The sequence below is a fragment of the Macaca mulatta genome, chromosome 20 (assembly GCF_049350105.2).
Source record: "Macaca mulatta isolate MMU2019108-1 chromosome 20, T2T-MMU8v2.0, whole genome shotgun sequence".
Classification (NCBI taxonomy): Eukaryota; Metazoa; Chordata; class Mammalia; order Primates; family Cercopithecidae; genus Macaca; species Macaca mulatta.
In genome coordinates this window covers 81906813-81934000 of record NC_133425.1, presented here as the reverse complement: position 1 = coordinate 81934000, position 27188 = coordinate 81906813, and the positions used below count along the sequence as shown (strand labels likewise).

General features: G+C 49.1%; 1 protein-coding gene across 14 annotated transcripts; it reads left to right on the top strand.

The window, feature by feature from the left end:
* Positions 1-1073: 1073 nt before the first annotated feature.
* MTHFSD (methenyltetrahydrofolate synthetase domain containing) lies at positions 1074-26628 on the top strand. Of its 14 annotated transcripts, none has more exons than XM_077986617.1 (8): positions 1074-1136; positions 3099-3205; positions 4554-4667; positions 8330-8443; positions 10263-10353; positions 14671-14783; positions 15093-15218; positions 24318-26628. In XM_077986617.1, the coding sequence occupies exons 2-8, from the start codon at positions 3143-3145 to the stop codon at positions 24786-24788; spliced, it is 1092 nt and encodes a 363-aa protein (XP_077842743.1). In that variant the 5' UTR covers positions 1074-1136; positions 3099-3142; the 3' UTR covers positions 24789-26628. The 14 variants fall into 14 exon arrangements, with proteins under 14 accessions (XP_077842743.1, XP_014982227.3, XP_001085469.5 ...); XM_015126741.3 differs by having other exon boundaries at positions 1074-1140; positions 3102-3205; XM_001085469.5 differs by lacking the exon at positions 4554-4667 and adding an exon at positions 4408-4521 and having other exon boundaries at positions 1074-1140; positions 3102-3205.
* The last annotated feature ends 560 nt before the right edge of the window (positions 26629-27188 follow it).

The following is a 27188-nucleotide window of genomic DNA, read 5'->3' as shown; positions in this document are numbered from 1 at the left end:
AGGCGCTAAGCTCAATGCCTGGCATATCGTAGCACTGCTAATTACCATCATTAATTATGTCCTAAGGAGGTCAAACGGCACAGTACCAGTTACCGGCAGACGTGAGTAAGTCGCTTGAACACGGAACACCATTTTCTGTATTGGTCAAGTGGGCAGGCATTCAGACGCTTTTGTCTGTCTCACAAGCGTGTTGTGAGGGTCTCATAAAGTTTTGGGCATGTAATTTCGAAAGGTGGCAGCCACGTTTTGAGTGCTTGTGATGTGCCAGGCACGTGGCTACGGGGATGCCTTCATTCGCTCAGGGAGCGGTTCCTAGTGGCTGGTCCCTGACGTGTGTGTGTGCTGGGTGGGGCTGGGGGATGTCTTCTTCCTAATAAGTGAATGCACCGCCAGGCTGAACGCCCTCGTTTTCTTCCCGCTGTACTGGGGCCTGGGAGGGCATGGACGTGATGGTCTGTGCAGCCTGGTCTCCTCGACCCTTAGGGTCTTCCCGACCCTTAGGTTGGCAAACACGAAAGACATAGACGAGCACACGCAAGCTGCCACGTTCGTTCTTTCTCAGGGTATGCAGAGGTCAGGGTAAGAATCCCTGACCTCTCGGGCGTTTCTCAAAGGATGGCCTCTGGCCGTCCGCAGCGCAGTCGCTGGGGCTGGGCTGGCTTCGAATCTCCATCTGCCTGACCCTTTAAAGAGCTGCCGGCTGAGTCCAAGTGTGAGCACACGAGGGTCTGCAGGGTCTCAAAGGAGGGAACCGCGTCCTGCAGGAGGAGCAATCAAGGCCGGCTTTCCGGAGGAGGCGGCCTCTAGGACTGGAAGAGGAGGTGGGATGTGTTTCAACCGGCAATGGGCCCCGAGAGGCCAGGGACTTGTTCTTTCAGTAACTCCAAGGCTTGGCAAAACGCCTGTCACGGGCGGCGCTCGACAATGACCAGCTAACAGCACGAACGACATGCCCGGGAGCGTCCCTGACGGTCCCCGGCACGGGTTTTACCCGCCCGCGCATGCGCGCCCGGGCCACGCCTGCTCAGCCTCCGCCCCTCCCGCCGTCGCGCAGGCGCGAAGCGGGTGACGTCACTACGCGCCAGACTCGGCGCCGGGAGATGTCGCGCGGTGACTGCGTCGCCATGGAGCCAAGGGCGGGTGAGGGGCGCGGCGCGGCGCCCGGGCGGCTGGGAATGGGGAGGGACGGCCGGGACCGGTGAGGGTCGAGGCGGGGCCACGGGGGCTGGCAGAGGATGGCGCAGAATCACCGGAGGCGGGCGAGGGGATCGGAGAGGGTCTGTGCTGGGTTCGGGTCCAACCAAATGAAGATAACGGGAAGACAAGGCGGGAGGGACACCTGCCGTTCACGTCGGGGAGCCTGTGGGCCCCGTGAGGTCGGGGAAACTGAGGTTCAGGGGCAGGATCGGAAGCCGGTTTGACTTACACGCGGGGGTCGCTTAACTGCTGTGGTCTTAACAGATGGTTGTGGAAGCCTTGTCCGCGCGGCCCTCTCTGGGCACTGGCGAGGCTTCCTCCGGTAGAGCCCCTGGCCTGTAGGAAGTCACTCGCTAGTGGGGGAAGGGGTGGATGATTGCTCGCAGGATTGCCTGGCAGATACCCATACTACTAGTACAAAAGGTGTGCCAGGGTCTGTTAAATGCCGGAACCCCAACTGTGAACAGGTCCACTCCCACCCATACTACGTGTGCAGGATGCACACAATACATAGACGGAGGGTGATCATATGCCGTCATGGTTAGAGTGACCTTTTGGGATGCCTGTCCTGTGCCAGGACTGAGCTGGGACTGGAGATTTAAGGGTGAATGAGACCCACGCTGACCCAGCAGGGCCCACAGCCTGCTGGGGGAGCAAACAGACAATTACAGAATAGGGTTCAGGCATTTCACACATTACTATGTGTCACCTTTTATTATTTTAATTATTTCTCATGTTTTTGTAACTTTCCAAAGGAAAGGCCCTGCCCTTTTCTTTTGCAATGACCCCTCCCCTTACCAGTTAGCCCATTGCTTTATTAGGGGGAATCACTGTTATGGGATTAATTGACTCCAGAGCAGGGGTCACAGTGTTACATTTCTTGTGTCCCACAGGGTACCCTGCGCAGGGCTGGGGATATTCCAGGCCCTCTGGGCTGTTAGTGAAAGTGAGGCATGCGGTAACCTTGTAGTAATTGTTCCAGTTTGGGAAAAAATAAAAACCCAAATGGTATGGGTACTCCTTAGATTTCTAAAGGAGGGTCATCTGCCTGAGACAGCACTCAAAGAGTGTTTCCTGGGGGAGGTCGAATCTAAGCTAGACCTGAGGGAGAGCAGAGGAGGTACAGGCCTGAAAGGGAGAGGGAGGTAGGCAGGTATGTTGGGGCCAGGGAAGAACAGTCCTTGAGCCACTTTTTGGATTCAGAGTGAGGAATGACAGGAGATGAGGCCAACATGGTCATCTAATTATTAATCCCACACTAATAAAGGGGATTGCAGTCAGTTATCCAAAATAATAGCTGTCTTAGAGATCACTTAGTTTAAAGGCAAGCTTACCTGACTTACGGCAAGAATAAGGGAATCATGGTTATGTCAAGACTGAACAGACTGAGAGGACAGTTTCTCTACATCAGCAGAACCTGAGTCCCCAAGCAGGGACTCTAGGAGGGCTTGGTTACAAGGCTTGAGTTGTATTTGGCTCCCCTACTGCTTCAAGGTTAGTATAACTGGATTAAATATTAGAGCTATGTTTAATTTACTGTGAACTTTAATAATTGTTCGTGAGTATGTGGTGACACATGCCTGTAATCCCTGCTACTCAGGAGGCTGAGGCAGGAGAATCGCTTGAACCTGGGAGGCAGAGGTGGAGGTTGCGGTAAGCCGAAATCACACCGTTGCACTCCAGCCTGGGCAACGAGAGCGAAACTCCATCTCAAAAACAAACAAACAAACAAACAAACAAAAAAACTTACTACATTTTTCAATGTAGAGACCAAAAACCCTCTCAATCTGGTCTGGCATAGTCATGAACTCCTATGTGGGGAGCTGAGCGTGTAACTGGAGCAGGCTTTCAGCATGGGCTGTGGAATTCCTTTGTTATTAAGTGGGACTCTTCTGTTGCAGTAGGTGTCTCCAAACAGGACATTCGTGAGCAAATTTGGGACCACATGGAATCACAAAATTTAGCTGACTTTCCCCGACCTGTTCATCACAGGATTCCCAACTTTAAGGTACTGACACATTTCTGGAGTCTGGAAAAGGAAAACAAGATATTCCGAAATGACTAACACTCATAATAAAATTCTCGTACTGCATCATGGTGGATTAGAATGTGGTGAGCAGTGAGCAGTGGTGTGAAATCAAAACCATTTGGCCAGGGCGTCCTTAGCGTTTGGAGACATTGTTTACCCTTCACCTGGGGCCTCTTGCCTCTCTGTGCAGGGCGGCTTGGTTGTCTCTAGGTGAAGTGGTGCTACTTGCTATTTTCTGTATGATACAAAGTAAAATATTTATCCTGGCCAGAAGCATGTTATTGTTGTGATGGCTTTTCACAAAATTGACCCTGCTAAGAGCGTTAGGGAGTGAAGGGTACTGAACTGGAAGTCCAGGCTCTAGCGCCTTTGGAAAGAAATGAATGCCTTGCCAGCCTAATGATGCTGGGCCTCAGTTTCCCAGCTAATCAAAATGTAAGACAATCAAAGATGGCTGTTCCTAACAGGGTTGACAGAAAAAAAAAGGTTAGTTGAAAGAGGCAGTGCAACAGTTCATAGTCTTTGGCATGCCTGTTTTCCAAGAGAAAAAGACAGCGCTTGTCAAAAATGCTGTCTCTGGCCTGAAGGACTTAGCTGTTTGCTTGCTTCACCCCATTTTGTCGGGACTGTCTCTCCCCAAGCCTGGCTTCTCCACAACAAGCTCCACCTTCTCTGGTCCTCAGCTGAGGTGGTTCCAAGACTGTCCTGTCCCTTTGAAAAACTGCTCTTTTGATGATTTTCTGTTGTTACTGTGTTTTGTTTTAATACTTCTGACCCCAGAGAGAGAAAGGTGTCTTGGCAGAGGAAAAGATGAAGGATGTAGAGAATCATGTAGAAATCTTTAAAAATGAATGAAACAGGAGAGAGGTGGGGCTTCCAGGTCATGCTGTTGCTTGATTTTGGTGGTGGTTACACAGCAGTCTTCATTTTGTGAAAAATCATCACATTTTGCACTCGTGATTTGTATTCTTTTTGGAGTGCGTGTTTTATTTCAGTTAAAACTCAAGTGGGATTAGGCTCCTTTTCTCAAATCCCTTTCCTTACTTAGACTACTTCCTTAGATGTTTCTTTGAGTGACTGTTAATGCCTGTCTGGGTGAGATTCTGGGCCAAGCTGCTTGGGCTGCAGTTGGCCTGAGAGCGTGCTGTCATTTCAGTAACGTGCGATTGCATTGGAAACAGGGCGCTTCTCATGCTGCTGAGCAACTCCCATGCTTGCAGGCGTTCAAAACGGCCAGGACCATTAAAGTAAATCCTGACGCCCCCCAGAAAAATGCTCGCTTCTTCGTCCTTGAAGTAAGTGCACCTCTGTCTATTTGCCTAACTAGGGGTCTTATCTGGCCTGCCAAAACATCAAAGACCTAGACGTTTTTGCCAGAACACAGGAAGTTAAAGTGGACCCTGATAAACCACTGGAAGGCGTTCGGCTGCTGGCGCTGCAGGTAATTCCGCTTCCCTGAGCCGAGCCGAGACCTGGCCGCCAAGGGGGACACCTTTTCCAGGTCGCTGGTCAGCGCACACGTCTGTCTTGTATTTAGAAAGTCGGTGCTTCTGATTCCCTCCAGTATAGAAAGTGTCCTTGGTGGTGATTTTTCCAAGAATAGTTCAGAAGCCCTTTAGCTGTTTAGCATTCAGTCAATCGGGAGTCCCAAGTGTGTCTAAATTCAGAGATAAAGGATGTTCAAAACAATGGCTTCCGCACAAGAGAGGGAACGCAGGCAGAACCTGTGATGGTCCAGAATTGAGGAGCCGGCGCTGAAACGGTGACACCACTTTGCCATTTGAAATGAGCACGCTGACAAGCTGGCTGAACACAGAATCATTTGCCTCTGGATGACAGACGTCACTTGTCATGTTCTGAGACTATGAAGACCAGGGATAAGAACTGGAGAAGTTTCTTCTCAACACTGTTGAACTTTTTAAATTCAGGCATGCTCTTATAATTTTTATTTTTTTTCTTCCTATCCAACCAAACACAGAAACTATGGCGTGGAAACATTCTCAGTTTTGATGTGCTTCATCAGAGGAGGGAGATTACAACATATTTAGTTCTTTTTGCCATAGGTGTAGTGTTACAATTCTTTGAAACATGATCCATCACTAGTAAGAAGCCTGATGTGCCCTCAAAATGTATCCATTAGAGCACTGTTTCTCGACGGAAAACATAGAGGCCCCTTTTCAAGGAAAAAAAGAAAACTCCCCCAGGGTTGGTTTAAATTAGTTTATTATAATCTAATTCAATATGATAAACATAAAACTTGATATACATTTTAACGCAGATAGCTTTTATGCAACTATAAAACAAAATAAGCATATAAGTTAAATACAAACAAAACTATAAAATCAGTAACATTCAAATCACCCCATTAATGTAATGTAATGGTTAGTGTGGTTTTGCTGAAGCAAATCACAGCTGATAACATGAGCATAGTACTGGCCATCTCACGGCAGCATCGTCGACATTCTGCCTTACGCTGCCACGCGTTGTGTGCTGACACCATTCTCCCACCCAAGTTGTCAAGTCAAATTCCTGAGAAGCCCTGGCGAGAGGGCGCTTTCCACACTGCGTGGCAAAGAAAGGGGAATGGCAGAGTGTATTCTTGCTGGAGCTGAGAGAAGGGGCCTGCCCTGGGTCCAGGCTCGTGTGGGACATCGTTTTGTCTGCTGATGGCGGTTCAGTCCCAAGAGAGACTTCTATGTAGGCTCTTCCGGAAGCGTAGCTTCCTGTCAGCCTTATTTTCTCAGTTAATGAATCATTTGAATAAGCTAGAAGTAGGAATAGCAGCAGTAGCAAGGAAGGACAGTAGTCAGCAGTCGCTGCATTCGAGGCACAGTTCTGTCTAAATGTTTTCCCTGTGTTATGTGGTTTAGCTCTCCAGTAGTCCTGTGGGAGCCATCTCTTCTCCTCTGTGACACTTGAAACCACATGCAGAGAGGCTCCACCTCAGGTTACCACACGTCAGTCTCGGTACAGCCAGGATTCTGACCCAGCCACCTGACTCCAGAGCCAGTCCTTGCAGGTGTGAAGTTCAGGGTGTTCTCAGCTGTCAGCCCCTCAGAGCAAAAATCAGAAACCTTGACCGTGTGGAGGTCAGCCTTAGCCAAGACGGCCTGGAAGAGGGATGCAGACCTGCGCAAATCCCTGTTGCTTCATGCCCTCGTTTATTCAGGCTGGAGAAACAACTGCATAAACAATTGAGCTATCTCCCAGGCTGCCTGCTGGGCATAGGATGTAGTGGTGAAAGACACCAACACACATGTGGTCCCTGAGTTCTGGTGCTTACAGGGTCCTCAGTGGTTTTTGGAAACTTTAGGGACTTAAGGATCAGCTGGGATGCAGGTAAAAATCCAGGTTCCTGAGCCCCAGCTGTGTGTGGGCAGGCAATGGTGACATGCACAGCCTCAGGCCACACCTAGAGGCACAGCGGCCAGTATTTGACCGCACAGTCCCCAGTGTGGGAGGCATGCACAGCTTCCCAGGCTCAACCCCAGACCTGTGAGTCTCTGGAGTGGCATCAGACTCTGCTTCATCAATACTCTGGGGGTGCTCCAAGCACACAGGCTTCAGGACCACTGGCTTAGGTGCCACTTGCCAGCTCTAGCCACATGGTGGTGTCACTCAAGGAGGTTTGAAGACTGTCTGTTGGCCATGCCAGGTTCCAATTGGTCTCTGGAGTGAGATCTAGACCTCGGTAATTCTTAAAGCTTGCTGGTGATTCTAATGCACACTAAAGGCTGAGATCCACTGAGCCAGAGGATGAGCAGCTTCTAGAAAAGAGAGAGTGATCCCCATAATGTGGTGCACAGGACTCCAACACTGCCAATGAGGGGAGCCACACTCCACCACTCACAGAAAAGCAGCACGTGGCAGTTAGAGTGCTGTGTTGAAGTCGTTTGCTCTCGTGGTTGACAAGCCTTTGTTGAAATAGGCCAAACAGATGTTATGGGTCTTTTATTGGTCTTGCGATGTCATCTCCTGCTCAAAAACTAAAATATACGATTATTTACATGAAAGATTTCACAGATCTTGTGATTGCCTTGTGGCTTACCCTTGCATAATCTATGAGACATCGCAGCCAGCGGTTTTCAAACTTCCGTGTGTATGAGAGTCACTGGAAGGCTCATCAGAGCTCCCCCAGAGGGGCTGATTCATTTCGAACAGGTGCCAGAAGCACTGATGCGCTGGCCCAGGGCCCTCCCTTTGAGAAGCCCTGTTGTAGAGGTTCGCACAATAGGCATTTGAGAACTAAGTAGAAGTAAAGGGCTATTGGCATGTGTCGGTGTATTGATTATCATGACTACTGGTCTCTTTGACTGTGATTTGCTGAACAGCCAAACTGCATAGAAATGTTTGAGTAAGGTAGCTATGCCTTGCCAGTTTCTAATGACAACATTATTGTAACTCTGTTGCACTTGGTGCTGAGCGCAGAGAGGGCACAGGAAACTTGAGGTTGGGATTTTGTCAGAACCAGCCTTAGTTTGGATTTCTTTTTTTTTTTTTTTTTTTTTTTTTTTTTTGAGACGGAGTCTCACTCTGTCGCCCAGGCTGGAGTGCAGTGGCCGGATCTCAGCTCACTGCAGCTCCGCCTCCCGGGTCTACGCCATTCTCCTGCCTCAGCCTCCCAAGTAGTTGGGACTACAGGCGCCCGCCACCTCGCCCGGCTAGTTTTTTGTATTTTTTAGTAGAGACGGGGTTTCACCGTGTTAGCCAGGCTGGTCTCGATCTCCTGACCTCGTGATCCGCCCGTCTCGGCCTCCCAAAGTGCTGGGATTACAGGCTTGAGCCACCGTGCCCGGCAGTTTGGATTTCTGTTGTCAATTTTTACCTGTAACGATTTTGAATGGCAAGTGAAGTCAAATTAGCAAGTTTAGTAAACACTGTGGCTCTTCAGGGTAAGGAGGTGCCGAGTGGTGATTCTAAGAAAAATCGACCCCACATATTATTTAATTAGGTTTTCAAATAAGTAATTTCCTTGGCACACACCAAAAAAAGAATGCAGATAATAGTAATTTGCCTCTCCTCCTGAAATGGTAAAAGCACATATAAGAAAGTCCTATGGAATAATTTAATTTTGTAATTTATTGATTGTCTTTTCTTTAAAAGAGCAATAAAACATTGTTGGTTCCAACACCACGACTGAGAACGGGGTTGTTTAATAAGATCACACCACCCCCTGGGGCAACTAAAGACATCTTGAGAAAATGTGCCACCTCTCAGGTAAGCGCCAGAAGCACCGTCCCCACCTAGGAAAGAACTGTACCCTGTGAAGGCTTCTCACAAGTTAGCATAAGATAGCATCACGCAGTTGGAATTCATTTTTAACAGGGCCAAAAGAACAGAGATATTAAAGTATTCAAGAATTCTGTCATTAACGGAGCCAAGTAGGAAGACTGAGTAAACAGATTCTATTTCTGTAACTCAATTTCTATTTTGCACCAAATTGGCAAATTATAAATTCCTTATTGTAAGAAAAGGGAAGACGAGTGATCTGGTTCTTGGCGCTGCCCAGTGTTAACCTGCGATGTTTAGTATTGTGGAGCTTTTTCTTATCCCCAGCCTGTTCGTCAGATGCTGCCAGAGCGACTGGGGAGATGGGATAGAATTTCCAAAACGTGCTCCACTGGAAATTGCCTCACCAGTTCTGAATGAGTAATTGCTGACAATTATAAATTTAAGATTTTCTTGAATGCCTCGCAATTTAGTAAAACCAAGTGTACAAGTATGACTTCAGGGTGCATTATAATACAATTGGTCATGTATTTTACAGTTAAGGAAGTCGAATTTGGTGGCTTTTTTAAGAATCCTAAAGTAAACTCCAAGTCATTTAATTTCTAATCTACTGAGAATAAAAAATAAGGCAATTCAAGATACCCTTTTTTATGGGATTCGCCACTTAAGCCTAATGTATAAAACTGGAATGTTTTATTGTTTACTTATTAACACCCTGCTTATTCCAAAAATAGAATTTGATATGATTTATAAAAATACATACGATAAAGTAAAAATATATATATAGAGAGAGAGAGAAAGGAGCAAAGGAAAAATAAAGGTAGAAAAATGGGACGAAACCATGGTGATGGTCAGCATTCACAAATGCAAGCCGTCTGTTCCTCTGCAGTTGGTCAGTGCCTGCCCCCTATGGCTCCTGTGAGATGATGAGAACACAGGGTTGCCTGCAGTGGAGGGTTTCCTGGACTAAGCCCCTGTGTGACTGTCGGGAAACCCCAAGCCACCCGTATGCACTGATCCTTACGGAACTTGTCATAGCTCTGCGCTGACAGACAGAGCCCACTGCCACATTGAATGATCAGTTACTGCTGGATACAGGAATGAAAATGGCTTTTTCCTGAGATTTACATAAACCACGTTATGAGAATCATGAATGTATTCAACTTCCCTATTCTTTACATGCAGAACTACATTAATATAAAGCCATACACTTTTGGAACATTTTGGGTGAAGGGATGATTTTTTAGAAGTGAGTATATCGTACATAAAAATAGTGCCCTTCAGGATTTTATATTGAATAAATATGTCATACAGTGTTTACTGACCATGTCTTATGTGCTAAATGCATATGTTTTGTTATTTAATTCCAACACTGGCCTGACAAGGCAGAGGGTGGTGTCCCTGTCTTACAGGGGAAGAAACTGAGGCTCAGAGAGCTCCAGCCTGCTGGGGTCCTGTGGCTCAGAGGCCCTGAACCCAGTGCCCTGGGACTCTGCCCCTGTGTTCTCACCACTGTACTTTTCTGCCTTATGGGGAGAAACGATTTGTTAAATGTTATGAAATTGGCAGCCTATGAATTTGTGCTGTGAGTTCCCCTTGGCCACCTTTCTGGGAAAGAGACGGGAACTGCCCTAAAGCGGTTTCTGGAATGCGGCTTCTCCTGAAACGCCACATGCGCGGTGCTGTGTGTGCCTGCATCGGTGTTGTCCGAGAGGTTGATTCAAACCCTGAGCGCACTTTGATCATGAATTACAAAATGAGGAAGCAGCTGGCGTTGAAGTTTTCCAATCCATGTCTCGGTGTGCAGGGTGTGAGGAACTACAGTGTCCCCATTGGCTTGGATTCCAGGGTCCTTGTGGATTTAGTTGTGGTGGGATCCGTCGCCGTTTCTGAAAAAGGTAAGACTAGCAAATGGGAACTCTTGAGTGTGACAGCTCTGCCTGAAGGCGGCTGCGTGCCAGGCTGTCAGTGCCAGGCTGTTTGTCTTTCAAAAGTCGCCGGTGATTTCTGCTTTCTGGATGCGCTTACCTGGTCTCCAAAGCCACTGCATTTTTCAGTGGTGAATTGGCTCAGCGCCCCCACTCCTGGCCCCAGCCCCACACATGTACAGCATTTTCACTTTTCTTAGCGGGGAAAACAAAGTGAGATAGCTCTCTCTTCAGGTGGTGAAATGTTTTCTGTCTGTTCTTAAGTGAGCTGGAGCTGAATTTCTTTTCAGTATGTCAGTAAATACTTGGTTTTGGAGGGACTCCAGCAAGTGGAAAAACAGTACCTTCCAAGCTTTGTTTTTATGATGAAGCAGCAGACTCCTGAACAACGTGGTGTGTCGCTGAGACTTCTGAGGCCTGGTGCTTTGCCGTGCTGCGTGCGAGGCAGGCTGCTCTCGGTCCCCAAGGCCAGGGGGCCCTTGCCAAGAGGGCAGGGTCACCGCACCACTCCTCGCTATCTCCAGCTTCAGGACACCCTCTTTTCCCAGCCACCACTGGAGCTGATGTGGGGACATTATTCTTTGCTTTCATTGCATTCCCGTTTCCGGTGCTTTGTCTGTGTCGTCAAGGCTGGGGACTCAGGAACACACTGCTCTGGTGTACCTGCTGCACCTGCTGTGTGCCAGGCAGGCACTGGGTGGTCTACCTTAGTACACGGTGTGTGGGTGGGGCAGACACGAGGGCTGGACCAGGACAGGACTTGACATGATCAGTGCTTGACACAAGTCAGGACTGACGGGAGTGGGAGGGGGAGTCTGAGGAGGGACCTGCCGGCCTGGAGGGGGCATCTCCTCAGTAGTGGCCTCAGGGCTGGCTCCTGCATGCTGGCCACTGTCCAGGCAGAGAGGGCTGAAGGGTCCTCAGGCAGCAGGCCTTTACTAGGTTGCGGCCCCTTCTCAGAAGCCTTGAGGCCAGATGATGGGACTTGGGCTCTAGGTGGTGGGAAATCAGCAAAGGTCCCGGACCTCTTGAAAAAGATCATGAGGTTCAGGGATGTATAAGAAGAAAGCAATGCTTTGTAAGTTTCATTGTTCACCGGACCCCCTGTGTAAAGTAGTGAAGTAGTCATGTGTCTGCTTCGAAAATTGAACAGCACAGAAAGCTCTACCGTACGTCTTCCCTGTTCCTTCCCCAGCTGCCCCATTAGGAGTTCCTAGTGTAGATGTCGTACATAGTAGCATGCGTGTGAGACACAGATCTCTTTTTTTTTTAAGTTCCGGGGTGCATGTGCAGGATGTGCAGGTTTGTTACATAGGTAAACGTGTTCCGTGGTGCGTTGCTGCACCTACCAAGCCATCACCTAAGTATTAAACCCAGCATGCATTAGCTATTTTCCCTGATATTCTCCCTCCCTCTGCCCCTGCCCTGACAGGCCCCAGTGTGGGTTGTTCCCCTCCCTGTGTCCATGTGTTCTCATTGTTCAGCTCCCACTTATGAGTGAGAACATGTGGCGCTTGGTTTTCTGTTCCTGTGTTAGTTTGCTGAGGATAATGGCTTCCAGCTTCATCCATGTCCCTGCAAAGGACATGATCTCGTTCCTTTTAATGGCTGCATAGTATTCCATAGTGTATATGTACCACATTTTCTTTATCCAGCCTATCGTTGATGGGCATTGGGGTTGATTCCATGTCCTTGTTATTGTGAATAGTGCTGCAGTGAACATACATGTGCGTGTGTCATTATAGAAGAATGATTTATATTCCTTTGGGTATATACCCAGTAATGGGATTGCTGGGTCAAATGGTATTTCTGGTTCTAGGTCCTTTAGAAATCAGCACACTGTCTTCCATAATGGTTGAATTAATTTACGTTCCCACCAACAGTGTGAAAGCTTCCTATCCCTCCACAGCCTTGCCAGCATCTGTCGTTTCTTGACTTTTTAATAATCGCCATTCTGACTGGTGTGAGATGGTATCTCATTGTGGTTTTGATGTGCATTTCTCTAGTGATCAGCAATGTTGAGCTTTTTCTCATGTTTGTGGGCCGTATAAATGTCTCCTTTTGAGAACTGTCTGTGCAGGCCCTTTGCCCACTTTTTAATGGGGTTGTTTGGGTTTTTTTCTTGTAAATTTGTTTCAGTTTCTTACAGACTCTGGATATTAGACTTTTGTCAGACAGATAGGTTGCAGAATTTTCTCCCATTCTGTAGGTTCTCTGTTCACTCTGATGACAGTTTGTTTTGCTGAAACACAGATATCTTATAGCAATGGTCCCCAACTTCTTGGCACCAGGGACCGGTTTCATGGGAGACAATTTTTCCATGGTCCACGGAGGGGATGGTTTCAGCATAATTTAAGCACATTACATTTATTGTGTACTTTAGTTCTGTTATTCCTACATCGTAATAAATAATGAAGTAATTACACAACTCATAATGTAGAATCAGTGGGAGCCCTAAGCTTGTTTTCCTTCAACTAGACGGTCCCATCTCAGGGTGATGAGAGACAGTGACAGATCAGCAGGCATTAGATTCTCATCAGGAGCATGCCACCTAGATCCCTGGCACGCACAGTTCATACGCGGGTTTGCACGCCTATGAGAATCTAATGCCGCGGCTGATCGGACAGGAGGCGGAGCTCAGACAGTAATGAGAATGACGGGGAGCGGCTGTAGATAGAGATGGAGCTTTTCTCACTCCCTGCCCACCTCGTGCTGTGTGGCCTGGTTCCTCACAGGCCACGGACTGGCACTGGTCTGTGGCCCGGGAGTTGGGAACCCCTGTCTTATAGTTTATAGGTATAGATTCATAGACATCCCTTTTCCACATTCACAGAAGGGACAGTGGCACACACAGAGCTCCGTGCCTCGCTGGAGAATGTGTCTTAGAGCCCCTCCTGTCAGCACAGCAGGCCGGCCTCCTCGGCTGGTGTTGAGGAACTACACGGTGTTCTCTCGTGACTGCCCCTCAATAACTGAAGCCCACCCCGGCCGATGGATGTATACTTTATGAGTTATTTCCAGATTTGGCTTTGGTCTTTTCCCTCACAGATCATGCTAGAGTGAAGTATGTTCTGGGGGATAGTCTAGGTGCGTGTTTGAGGCTCTCCATGGGCCAGGGCCTCGGAGGGGAGTTGCTGAACTGAAGGATGGATTTTGTCAGCCTCGATGTTGCCACCAGAAGGGCCGCTCACTTTCGGCCCCAACAGTGGTGCCCGGCCTCTGTCTCTGCTTCCGTGTTCCTAGCTGGAATGAGTCAGCTTTGACTTTTTGCAGTCTGCTAGTGAGCAGTGAATAGTATCTCCTTTGCCTTTGATTTGTACCTAATTAGGAGTCAGTCAAGAATTTTGTATGTTTGCTGCTTATCTGCCTGTCATTTTCTGTGAACTGTTCATATCCTTTGCTATTTTTTCTGTTGAATTTTCTTTCTCTTGTTTCTTTGCATGCACAGTTGGAGGTTTTGAAGTGTCAAAGTAGCACGATCAGATGTGAGTCTCAGGCACAGTGGCAGTAATGCAGGTGTTCTGCGGGTGATGCTGGTGGTGCCACACGCAGGCCTCCGTTTCTGAAGGGCCTCAGGCTTCTCACAAGAGGAATTGTAGCTTCTCCGTGAGGGTCAGAAGGCATTTGATGTTTCCTGTCTTCCTGCATTTTTGTCTCTGAATAGCTGATTTGGCTAGAGAGGCTGTTAAACCTCGATTTCATCTTAGCTGCTCTTTTAGGCTCAGATAATCCTTTTGTGGTGCCACTCATTACAAATTTGCAAAACACATTAGTACTGCTTAAACCGTCCCTCGGGACCTGGTGTCCGGTGGTGACTATTCAGTGTATTTAAAGAAACAAGGCCGTGCCGTCACGGGCTCCTGACTTCACAGCGGCAATTCTCCCCCGAGGTAAGTTGATTAAACCTATTTTGCTTTCAGTAGGAATTTGTTTTTAGTCTTTTTGAGAACTGCTCTTTTCATTCTTTTTAAGTATGAGTCTTGCTAACATAAAGCTGACATGAATGTGAGCTGTTTCCCTTTGTGACACGGTTAAACGGTCCAGTGTTCACATCATTGTATTTTCACCACCTGACATTTGCTGTGTTGTTATTCCTGTTTAATGCCCAGAAGTCCATCTTCATGGAGGGCTGCTTGTGGGCATTTGGTGGGCATTTCTGTGAAAATTTCTATAGATTAGCTCGGGATATTGAGTTCAAGCTTCTCCTTCCACTGGACCTGATGGAAAATCCACTTCTCAGCGATGCCCCGGACCACACAGCGACACTGATTCTCGGTTGTCTCTCAGGCTGGAGAATCGGGAAGGGAGAAGGCTACGCTGATCTGGAATATGCCATGATGGTATCCATAGGTGCCGTCAGCAAGGAGACGCCGGTGGTCACCATCGTCCACGACTGCCAGGTGCTCCTTATGAGTGGGCTGAGCAGAGCCACTGCCACTCTCTTCTGAGGGAGCAGGGGGTGGGGAAAGGGACTCGTCTGCTTCTGAACCATGCTGTGTCATGAGTGGTGTGGATCAGCCAGGGCTGGACTTGCTAGTGGTGCAGTGGCTAAGCCTCAGCACCAGAGTGAATGTGGGGGTGCTTCTCTAGCCAGACTCACATTCCCACTGGGTGGGGCAGTGTGCACGACTGCAGTGGCATTCCTGCCAGCCCCTTTATCCTGCAGTGGCGTTCCCACCAGCCCCTTTATCCCACCTCCGTTCCCCCAGGTCGTGGACATCCCTGAAGAGCTCCTTGAGGAGCACGACATCGCCGTTGACTACATCCTCACTCCAACCAGAGTCATCACCACAGGCTGTGAGCGCCCACAGCCAATGGGAATCACCTGGTCCAAGGTGGGTCACGGCCGTGGCCAGCTCTGGCCTGTAGCTTAGCGGCCCCTCCTCTTTTAAGTGTTTTCTGTCTGGCATGGGAGCTGTTGGCAATCCCAGCGTGGCTATACGTTAGAATTACCCAAGGAGCTTTTGAACAATTTGGCTCCTGAATGACAATCTCCAGGCCCAGGCCCAAGAATCTGCTTACAGATCTCTGGCATTCTAAAAAGCAGCTGGGTTTAAAATCCGCCTCTGTGGATGGCAGAAATGGCCACATGGGCTAGGAGGGCGAATGCCTTGAAGCTTTACTTGCCCACTGTTTTTCATTTTTAAGAGTTGTTTTCTGCCATCCCAGGTGCAGCAAACTCTGCCTGGCATTATCTCATTGGTCTTCCCTTTTTAAATCCGGATTTTTTTTTTAACTGAAGATCTCGATCTTCAAGCAGATCTAGCCTGAGTAGAAGGCAGTACCAAGCCTTTGTACATTTTATACATGTGTGGTTTTTATTTCCAGATTAGGTAATGGCACACGTTGCAAATTAGTCTGCAGTAGGAGTTTGACCCTGAGGCAGCCTGTAGGCTATGATGCTGTGTCTGCTGGCAAACAGCCAGAATTACTGAGAAGACATTTGTGCTTCGTGTGGACAAAACTATTGGTCAAATAAGCATATGTGTCCACGTCTCCCATTCTTTAAACCCAAGTCATTCAGTGTTTGAAAGTATCCTTCCTTTGGGCATAGAAAATCAACAGCATCCACCTCTAAGGATGAACACAAAATACCTGCTACTTTCGCCACAGCCCAGCAGGGACTTTCCCTGCAGGCGTCCTGGGCAGGCACTGTTGGGGCCTCTCAGGTGTGCACTCCTCGGTTGGTTGCTGATGAAAGCAGAGGGAATAGCCTGTGTGACCCAGAGTGGATGGGCGGCCCTCCAAGCGCACCAGGAGCACTGGGGAGAAGGCGGTCACTGCTCTGCCAGGAAATGAAAATATCCCTTGGTGTCTTTCTTCAGAGTCTTTCACCTGGGAACTCTGGTCCACAGCTTCCTTGTAAGTGGAAGCCAATGCACTAGACAGAGCGCGAGGCTGGTGGCTCCTCAGAGCCAAGAACAGGGATGGGGGAAAGTTGCACAAGGGCATTAGCCACAGTGAGGCTGCTGGCAGTCCCTCCAGGCCAGCACGTTAGAGAAGGGGCCCATTGCAGCCATATTAGGGGGAGCCTGGACAGCCTCTCCCGGAAGAGAGCTAGGAACAGCCTGGTTACTTTCTGAAGATTTTAACAAGAAAAGTAGAAAAGTAGCAACAAATGAAGTCATCGGACATGTTAGGTGAATATATCCTCTTACAGAAAAGCAAACCAAGGTTCCTGAAACAGGGTCAGCACTGTGGGGGAGGGAGGGCATTGGGGGCGTCACCGTTTGTCCAGACCCTCTTCCAGGAAAATGGTCACTGTTTATGAGGCCTCAGCAAGAATCTCAAACTTTTAAAAACATGTCTCTCATTTTGGGTCCTGTGTTCTCAGTTTCACCACCTGGTAATCCCTTTGCATGGTCAGAGGAAATCAGTCACTTTCTCCATCCCCCAGCGTTTCTGTTTTAGTCTCACTAACCATGCAGCTCAAATGAGTTTTTATCAACATTTGTTGGGAGAAAAAAAAAATCCCTAAATTCCAGGAAAGATTTTGGATGTGGAAGGGGGGACTGTTCAGTGCTAAGTTATGATATCATTTCAAATGGACTTTTTGGCAAATATTTGGTATACCCCTCCATGATATTATAGTGGTAATGATTTATCACTATAGGTTTGTATAGTCTTAGAATCCAAGAATTTACCTCTTGGCCATCTCACTGGGATATCTGCGATGCACTGTCGATCGCTTGTGGAAGGATGTGAAGGAAGCACAAACTGCCTTGCCTTTACTCATTTTCAAAACACAAAGATAGTTCAGCATCTGATTCCCTGGCCTTTGTTCCACCTTTCCAATAGTTGACGTCCTGCCCTGTCTTACAGAGCAGTCTAATACACGCTCCGTTTGAGTGCAGTTACTGTAAACAGCGCATCTCCTTGATTCACCGTCAACATACACGTGGACTCTTCTCAGCCTGTGTCTCATGATTTTGAAGAAAGGAGACCAAGTGGCCAGTGAGCGTATTGCTCAGTTTAGCAGTCAAGAGTTTCCCACTTCGTAGCTCTGTCTGTAACCTCCAGCACACCCTCCGAGCCCCTCGTTTGTCTTTGAAATAGGAGGGTGCGCGGCAGTGCACGTAGAATGCCCAGGACGATGCTTGCGAGCATGGCCACAGTCTTCATCATTGTCACAAATGGGAGGTTGGTTGGTAAAGTTGAGAAATCTTCCTGGACGTCATGCATGTTTCTTCTTTCTCTGTGCTGCTGGTAGAATCCTTAGGATGGTCCTTCTGGGTAGCTCACTGAGCCAAGATGGGGTCCTTCACGTGTCTCCCTGTGGCCACGGGTTGTCACGTGGTGCCCTGGTATGCCCTTTACTACCTCTCAGTGGAGGACAAGGAGAGAAAGGCACTGACCCGGCTCTCCAGCCCTTCGGCTGCTCCATACCGCCTGTGACCGTGCAGGTGCTTTGCAGAGACCCCCCACGAGGAGCCATTGTTCCTCCTCCATCTCCTCTTCGACAAAGGAAGCCTGGTAGGGTTGGGAAAGGGGCTGAAAGTGCATTCCGGCGCTCTGCACCCTCATCAGAAACTTTCTGGCAGGAAGAGAGAGGCACAGAGACATTCCCCAGAAGGCTCTGCTTTTACTCCTCCTTTCTAGAAGGCACATTGTCTGCTCTGTCCTCGTGGGCTCTTCTGTCTCTGGGGGCGATTGCCTCACCCACAGACCCGTGAAACTCAGGGTGACTTGGCCACATCCAAGCCACAAGATGCATAGCCACTGCTGCTCCATCTCCCAGTCACCGCACCCTGAGAACCCAGGACTCCCTGAAACCCCAGCTACACCAAGGATCTCTGCCAGGCTGGAGATGGTACCAGAGACCTGGGCCTGAAGCTGGAATGTGGTCCTGAACCTCTGGGCAGTTCGTCCAGCTCCGGTGATCTTCTGATCTTGGAGACAGTCATGCGATGTCACTCCCTGTGACAGCCATGTGTCAGGTGATCTGCAGTGGGCTGAGAGCCATTTGGCTGCCTCAGCTCTGTGCAGTAGCAAATCGAAAATGGCTGAATTCCCGGACCCGCTAGTGTCGAGCAGCCCCGGCCACTGACCAGTGCCTGCCCTTGTGGGGCAGAGTCCCAGCCAGCTTCCAGGACTGAGTGGTGTCCTGTGAGTCACTGGCAACAGAAGAACGGAACTTCCTGTTGAGACCCATGGTCACCTGCTGGACCCAAGTGAGCACCTGGACAGCAGCAGCGGGTGGAGCCTCTCTGGGGAGACCCGGGTCTGCCACCACCCTGGAAGCCCCGTTCTGCCCAAGCCGCACCTGGGCAGTGGAGACGCGCCACACCATTGTAGTGTTTCCCTAGAGCTGGCCTGAGCTGGGGAGCCAGAAAGATACATGTTAGAATACCTCGGAGACGGAGAGGAATGGTAGGGCATGGCTACAGACTCCAGAACCTCACCTGCGCCGAAGGCAAGGCCAGCCTGACTCTAGGAGACTGAGGGCTTAGGAGAAGCCACTCGGGCACCCACAAGCCTATGGTCCCTGTCATCAGACCCACAAGCCAGAGGACCTTTTGGCCTTTGCCAGGTGGAAGGACTGTCAGTCACACACATCTTCTCACCCGTCCTGTGCTCTTCATTGGAACTCCCATCAGCATATGGCTCCTGATTACCACGGGGGTGGCGAGGATACCATAGACCAAGGTCTGTGCGTCTGACTTTCCCGGGTCAACTCATTTGCTCCTTAATGAAGGAAACTGGATTCTTCCAGAGCCACTCTCGTGCTTATACTGAAGGAAACAATTCTGTAGCTTTCAAAGCATGGCCCGTTCTTCCCCACACAGCCTGCTGGGAGAGTGGTCTTCAGATGGCCACAGTATGCTGCCTGATCTATAGACACTTCAAGAAAAAGGATTTGAGGACAGTCTCCTCTGTGACAGCAGTCCTGGGACAGCAAAGCCCAATTTCAGATCCCACATAAGACGAAATTGTTCTCTGCAAATAATGCAGCTAACTGTGAACCAACCCCTACCCACAACTGGGCCAGTACGTTTAGAGGGCTGAGAGAGGCTTTCATTGAAAAAGAATTACTATATTTGACCTAATAATTTACCTTCTAGGAATCAGTTCTAGAGAAATATGTAGAAATTCAGATAAGGATTTATTGAATTTCTATAGAAGACTTGCAGTGCCTTAAAATGGGGATGGGGGGAGTCCATTTAAGTGCATACAGCTTTTTAAAGAATATTTAGTGGCATGAGAAAATGCATGTGGTATAAAGTAGAAAAGGTACAATATGATATTATACATGCTTGATAATGAATTTCATATTCTGCTCATGTTAAAAGGCAGAGAGAAAAGACAGGGAGGAAATACAACAGAATATTAACAGTATGTATCTCTGGGAGATAGGATTTCAAATGTTTCTACTTTTTTCCCAAATTTCCCACAACAAGCATATCCTAATTTTATAATCAACAATATTTAGGAAAAAAACAGTAAATTTGTTCAACATTTTCCAAGGTAGACATTGTGCCCAGGTGCATTTGAACCCCGTCACACAGCAGTAAGGTAGGTATCTGTTCCCAGTGTACTCAGTTAGTAGAAATGAGAATTCAGAAAAAAAATAGTTAAAGATGCGCCAGTCCTTAAAACTCACGCACACACGTGGGTAGGGTGACACTGGAACAGCCAACACGGAAAGCTCAAGCACGTCTGTGTGAGGGGAACCATGCGGCTGCTCTTCTCCCAGGGCCCAAACTCCAAGTGTGAAAGTGAGACAGGAGCTGCTGGTCCCATGCAGGACTCTGTGCAGAGCAGGCGGAGGGAGGCACGTCACTCCCACGGGCCTTGCAATGACGGCCAGGCAGGCGCCAGGGTGTGCAGATGGAAGCTGGCATCTCGCAGCATCAGTTTTGAGGTGATCATGTATACCAGAAAACAGAAATGTTTTTTTACTAAGTAGTTCTTAGTGACTTCCATACCCCTCCCAAGCTGAGCCATCCCTTCCCGATGTTGGGGTACAGTCGAACGCGGTGCTGCCTGTGGTCAGGCCCCTGTTGGGAGATCCAGGCCTCACCCCTGCTGTCCGCCAGCACTCCCAGTAGAAGCGTGATTGTAAAGCGGTGGCCCTATTGAGTCTTTTTCTACCAACTGACATAGTTGATCAAACAACTATGAACAAAAGGGTTTTCCGTGAGCCATGTTGAAGAGATTCTGCCTTTAGAGAGCCAGCAGAGGCTTCGAGGCCTACCTGGCGTTTATGTTTACGGAAGGCAGCACATTCCGTTGGCCTTCCCTGTGCTCTCCTCTGACCATACCTTCCATATGGTTATTTCACTGTGGCCATTTGGAAGTATCTTAAGGCATTTTCATCAGTGAACAATCACATTTAGTCTCGGGCAAGAGAACTCACTATTTATGGAGGTTGAACTTAGTATTAGAAATACTTCTGATGTCTGCTTATCTTGGCCAGCATGGCTCACGCCTATAATCCCAGCACTTTGGGAGACCGTGGCAGGAGGATCACGTGAGCCCAGGAGTTCAAGACCAGCCTGAGAAACATAGCAAGACCCCATCTCTACTGAAAATAGAGGACTTAGCTGGGTGTGGTGGTGAGTGCCTACATGGAGTGCCAGCTGCTTGGGAGGCTAAGGCAGAAGGATTGCTTGGAGTTGGGTATTTAAGGCTGCAGTGAGCTATGAGTTGTGCCACTGTACTCCAGCCTAGGTGACATGGTGAGACCCTGTCTCTCAAAAAGAAAAAAGAAAAGGGGGAGGGATTCAAAGATCATCCAGTTTCCTTATCTCCAGGTCAGGTAATGCAGGAGTCAGAAAGAAAAGCAGTTTATCCAAAATGGTAAAAGCAGCATGTAGCTGCCTTAGGATTAGAGCCCAAGTCTCTGCTTTTTGAGCAATTTCTGACTCTCAATCAGATATCTTAAAAGTCAGATTTCAGATTCATATTTGACTTAGCATGTCTAGGGGACAGGTTTTTAAACTTTATTTTAATATGATAATATAATAATATTTAATATAAATACAAGTTCTATTTTTTTGAGAATAGAATTAGTTATAAAAAGGCAAAAATGTTTTCTCATGTTTGATTAACAAGCAAAATGTTTCACTTCACGTGCCACATTGGCAGAATGTAACAGCTGTTCCCCGTTGCCAGCCGGGAAACAGTAGCACTGCCATGCGCTCGTCCCGACCGTGGTGTCCAGCCACCCTGCTGGCTGGTGCACAGGAGGCTTTCTTGTCAGCTGTGGCAGGGATCGGCCCAGTCCTCCAGCAGCTGGCAGAGTGGCAGAGCCGCCCCACAGCCAGGAAGATGTTTCCATTAGAGCTTGAGGAGGAGGGAGCTGATGCGAAGCCTTGTCATCCTTTACCCAAAAACACTGCTCGTGAAAAGAGCGATTTTACTTCAGTGGAACACACTTGCGCATTTCCATTCTAACGGCCCCCCTGCGGATGCCAGTGTGTCGGTGCCCTGGCTGTCCAGTCAGCTCATAATGTGTGGTTAAGATGTTTTCATTATTCTTCAGCCGATTGTATGTTTGCTGGCTCAGAATGGAGGAGCTCCCTGTGATGTGCATGGAAGGATATATTTGTCTTTCCCACCGCGTGTTTCAAAACAGATTTCTGCTGTAAAACCCCAAGTGTGAAGCCTCGCCCGAGAATGCTTGCTTCTGCCATAGGGAACCTTGAGGTGCTACTGGACACAGATGGGAGGGGAAGTAACTCGGGGGGCAGGAAACTGGGCTGGCGCAGCTCCCGATAGACCCCATCAGAAGAGCAGTGTTTACCCGGAGGGTGCAGCCTGCCCCCACACCCCTACCCCTTACTGCACTCCTTACCTCACCCCCACCCCCAGCCCACTTGATGCTCTCACCTCAAGGCTTCTGGTGCTGTCCTCAGAGCCAAGTAACTTTCAGTTCTTCCAGATAAATGCATAGTCACACTTTTTCTCTCATTGTAATTGCAGTTTTAAATTTTATCATCTGTTCTCAGTACTAAATCTGGTCATTTAAAAGATCCTTCAAAATCAAATGATGACCAGTTTATATCTATTTTTAAATACTTCAGAAGAACACAAAAGCCTGAACTTTCTGAGAAGGTGGAGTAGAGGTGTGGAAAGAGGTTGGGTTGGTTGGACTTCAGTCCTTTTTGAGATTCCCTGGGCCCCAGAGCTTGTATGATACTGCTCTATGAGTTACGTCTCCTCGCAGTCAGTCAGTTGAGAAGGATGGCTGAGGGCCCAGTGGAAGGGAAATGCCTTGTAATTAGAAAAGAGCACATCGCGGATATGTTCATGACATAGACGTGAGTTGTTTTCCTTTGTGTCTGAACAATGGGAAATGTTGAAGCAAGTCTTTGCAGAGTCTTTCTATGACAGCCAAGAGTCTGTTTGCCATTCAAGACCAAAATGAGGCCTTGTGCCTGCCAACGGCCAAGGCTTCTGATGTGGCAGTGCCAGGGAGCAGAGTGGCATCCCACCACAGAGGACTCTGACCAAAGCGAAGGTTTCGCCGGGAGGGGAGGTTACTTTCCACCCAGCACTGGGAGACAGAGCCAGGTACTAGATGAGAGAGGACTGAGAGCCTCTAGGTTTGCAGGAACGCACTTAGCTGTTCTTAGGTGTTTATCTTTAACTATAACTCTAATTTATTGATGCTTAACTTGGGGCCTGTGCACCTCTTGTAGCTTGGAGGCCCATGAATAGCCTTTATTGACCCTGGGAAATTGTACAGAAAATTGTGGGTGAGTCATTCCTGGGAGGGAACCCCAGCTCCTCACAAAGGTTCCTCTCTCACCCTGCCAAGGATAAGAACCATTGCTCGAAATTACATATTATTCTGAATGTAATGAGAGCATTGATACTAGTTGAACTGTTTCATCTTGTAGAACAATTTATAGTTGTCTAGCTCATGTGCTGCCTCATACTGTGACATACTCACTTCTGTTAGAGGCCTGCAGGTGACCACGGCTTGCCTCTTGGTGACCATGCTCATGTGAAAGCTTGGTGCCCAAAAGAAAAATAAAAAACATCTCTAAAGAATGAGAATTGTCAAAAAGGACTACACAGTGTCTGTTTCTTTTCTGCACAGGGCACGGTGGTCCAGGTGTCACCTGACTTGTCCTGACCCACAGGCAGCCCCCAGTGCAAACTGCCCCACAGGACGGAGCCAACAGGCCTTCACTGTTTAGGCTGCCTCAAGTCAGTTCAAGTCTGTTCCAAGGGGCCCGCTGCAGTAGCTGATTGATTAGAAAAATCTGGATAAAGCCAAAGATGTCCTTTGTCTACAAATCCCATACAATTGAGACTTAAGCTTTTGCGTAGTATTACTGATTTCATAGTTTGGTGACCCGTCACTAGGAAGTGTTTTCAAAGCTGTGTTTCAGACTTGCCTTGTTTTCTGCACTTTTGGCTCTGCATTGAAGGGGATGATCCCTGACAGATGTTCCCTCAGTGGAGAGGAGACCCCTGTGATCCTATTAAAGTCCTCATCCCACCCAAAGGCACAGATAGGGGGCAGATACAGAGGCAGCTCCCCGTTATTCTCGGGCGAGGGGGAAGTCATTAGGGGAGCTGCATTTGGTAACCCTGTAATCCCATTAGTAGCAACCTTAAGTGCCTCTTCTGGGTAGGAGGCCTGAGCAGAGAGCCCTAGCTTTACTTTCCTGCTTCTGGGCCTGGAGGAAAATGGAGGCCCAACCTTGCAACCTCCACAGCGTGTGGGCAAACGCTCCAGAGAGCCCCCATGAGCGCTGATTTCCCTTAAGCCAGGGGCAAGGGGCAGAGCTACAGACTGGTGACATCGTCTGTGTGAGACAGTGGGTAGGACAGTGGGAGTCCCGTCCCTAGGGCTGAGTTAGACCTCGGCATCCAGCCCACGTGTGTAGCACAGCCGGTAGTCAGAGGTGTGGACGCGTGTGTGGCAGGCGCCCTGTGAGTCTGTCCCTGAGAACAACTGCAACTGCTTTGCTTTTCAGATCAGCCGGGAGATGATGGAGAAAATCCCAGTATTGAGGAGCCTCCGCGCCCGAGAGCAGCAGGCTGGGAAGGACGTCACCCTCCAGGGTGAGCACCAGCACCTTCCGGAACCAGGCCGCCAGCAGGCAGTGCCCCTGAGTGCTGGCAGAAGGCCCCCGGACACACCCGGGCCAGAAGCCAATTCCATGGAGGCAGCCCATGGCTCCCCAGCAGGGGAGGGTGCCCCGCTTGCAGCCGACGTTTATGTTGGGAACCTCCCCCGGGACGCCCGTGTGAGTGACCTGAAGAGAGCCCTGCGTGAACTCGGCTCCGTGCCCCTGCGGCTCACCTGGCAGGGCCCACAGCGCAGAGCCTTCCTCCGTTACCCAGACTCAGCCGCAGCCCAGCAGGCCGTCTCCTGCTTGCAGGGCCTGCGCCTGGGCACCGACACCCTGAGGGTGGCGCTGGCCAGGCAGCAGAGGGACAAGTGACCTTGTGGAGAGCCACAGAGCTCACTGCAGACTCACCATCCCCATCCCCTGCTGCTCCGGTTCCCATGGCACTCGAGAGGCCTGTGTGGCAAGACGTGGCAGAGCCACCGCGTGAGCTGCTCGGGTCTCGGTTCTTTCCAGAAGTCACCACTCAGTGAACGCCCAGGGCCTCCTGTGAGTGGGGAAGCGAGCCCACAGTCCATCTCACAGCACACGCAGACTTCAGCCTCCCGTTCGTGCAGGCTCAGGCCTTGAGCCAGTTTGTGTTTCTCTGGAGGGACAGAGCAGAGGGGCCGGGGACTGAGTGAGTGGCGAAGCAGGGGTGGGTGATGTGAAGATGATCTCGGGTTTGCCAGGGGTGGGCTGAACGGGAGAAGATGGACAAAGGATCCGGCTCTCAAGAGGCCCTGGCCGGGACTGCGTGCCGGATACAGAGAGCACCCTTGGACTTTAGGGTCCTGAGCTGGCAGCATGGCAGAGAGAGCTCCATCCACGTCACAGGAGCCCAGAGAGCTCAGCCCCTGGGTAAAAAGTGCTCACTGCAGCTCAGATCAGTCCTCAGGTCACACTTTGGGGAGCCAGCGTCCCTTCTTCCCCTCCCCAGCCCACTCCTCCCTCTGCGGACACACACTCCGGGCCCTCAGCCAGCTGGCTGCACGGGGAGCAATTTGGTGTTGTGGGAGAGACCGGCTCTGGGAGAACGGGTTTCATCCCAGCCTACGTCACATTTGCCCAGTGCCTTACGTTTTCTGGTTTTTTCCCTCCAGTTCTGTTTCTAAAAACCAGCTGGAGTTTGGCTGAACTGTCCTTTCTCAACAGAAGCGCTTTTGCAATTGATCCCGGGCAACAAGTCAAAATAAGCTTTTAAGTGGAGATTTTATTTTCTTCAAATGTATATGCTTTGGAAATTTTGATTTTTTAGCCAGAGGGTTTTACCAAGTGTTATTTTAAGCACATTATTATGCCTCAAGAGGGCAGCCCTTGCACGCACTTTAAAGAAAATGTTTTCAGGACACTCAGTCTTCTCTTTGAAAGGGCATTTTCTCACTGGTTTTCCCGTGAAAATCCCGTGGAGACTTTGGAAAGAAAACGCGGCCTTAGATTTGCTCATTAAAGACTGATTTCCTTCCCAAGTCGCCATGAATAAAATGGGGGAGTAGAAACGTCTGGAAGCACCACACCTGGCCCTGGGCCCTGGGCCCTGGGCCCACTGTGTCCTTGGCCTCCCCGCCACCCGCACGGCTGGTCACATTTGTCACTGGGCATTCAGCTCAGTGTCAGAGGCCGACTCAGCCCCCAGTTCAGAGTAGTCACCTGGTTACACTGAAGTCCTCACCTTCTTTTCTCTCTTTTTTTAAAGAACACTTCTCTTTTTGAAAGATTCTCATTTGTTTTTTTGTTTACCTTTTTTCTGTGGATTTGCTGCCATTAGAATAGCAACTCGAGGAGAACAGCAAGTGAGTCATCCCTGCCTTGTCCGCTCCCTGTCCAGCCAGCAGTGGGCACAGCCCTGCCGACAGGAGCAAGGGCTTCTGGGAATAGACCCACTGGAGCCGGGAGAGGGAGAAGCTGGATTCTGACCCCACCACTGAAACTCCTGTGTCCAGCCATGCCTGATGACCACCCCACCCTCAGACGGCGGGATTAAACCAGTCACTACAGGCTCACTCAGGGAAGCCAGACTGCTGGGGTTCCCTGACACTTTAGCCAGAATAATCCAGGTGTATGGATACACAGATAATCTGAAGGAGTTTCTCATTTTTATATTTGTGGAACATCGTGTAAGAAAAACCAAAGAGCAAGTGCGTGAAATAAAATCCCCCACATGTATCAGCCTGCACACCTTTGACTGCCCTGTCCTTTGCAGGGAGAACTGTGGGTACAGTTCCCAAGGACTGTGGTGACAGGTGGTAGTGAGGCAGGTACTTAGCTACCCAACTTCTTGTTCCCACGGTTGTTGCATGCTCATCAGCATCGGGATTGTGTCACTCACATGTGATAAGGGGAGAATGAATGGAATACAGTCACTTGACAAGTGCTGAGACCATCCCTTTTGTTTTTATATCTATTATTATTTTTTGAGACAGGGTCTCACTCTGTCACCCAGGCTGGAGTGCAGTGGCATGATCACTGCTCACTGCAACCTTGAACCCCCAGGCTCAAACCATTCTCCCGCCTCAGCCTCCAAGTAGCTAGGATGATACAATTGAATAAACAGAAAACAAATCAACGTGGGGCCTTTGAGGGACTCAAAGTGAAGGAACCACATCGTGAAAAAGCTTCACTGCAGGAATCGAGAAAATCTCAGGCACCATCTGCTCCTTAGTCCTGAGACATTTGATACGGTTTTGCACGAAAAAAAGTTGTGTCGATGAAGTGTCCTCGAAACTTTATTAAGAA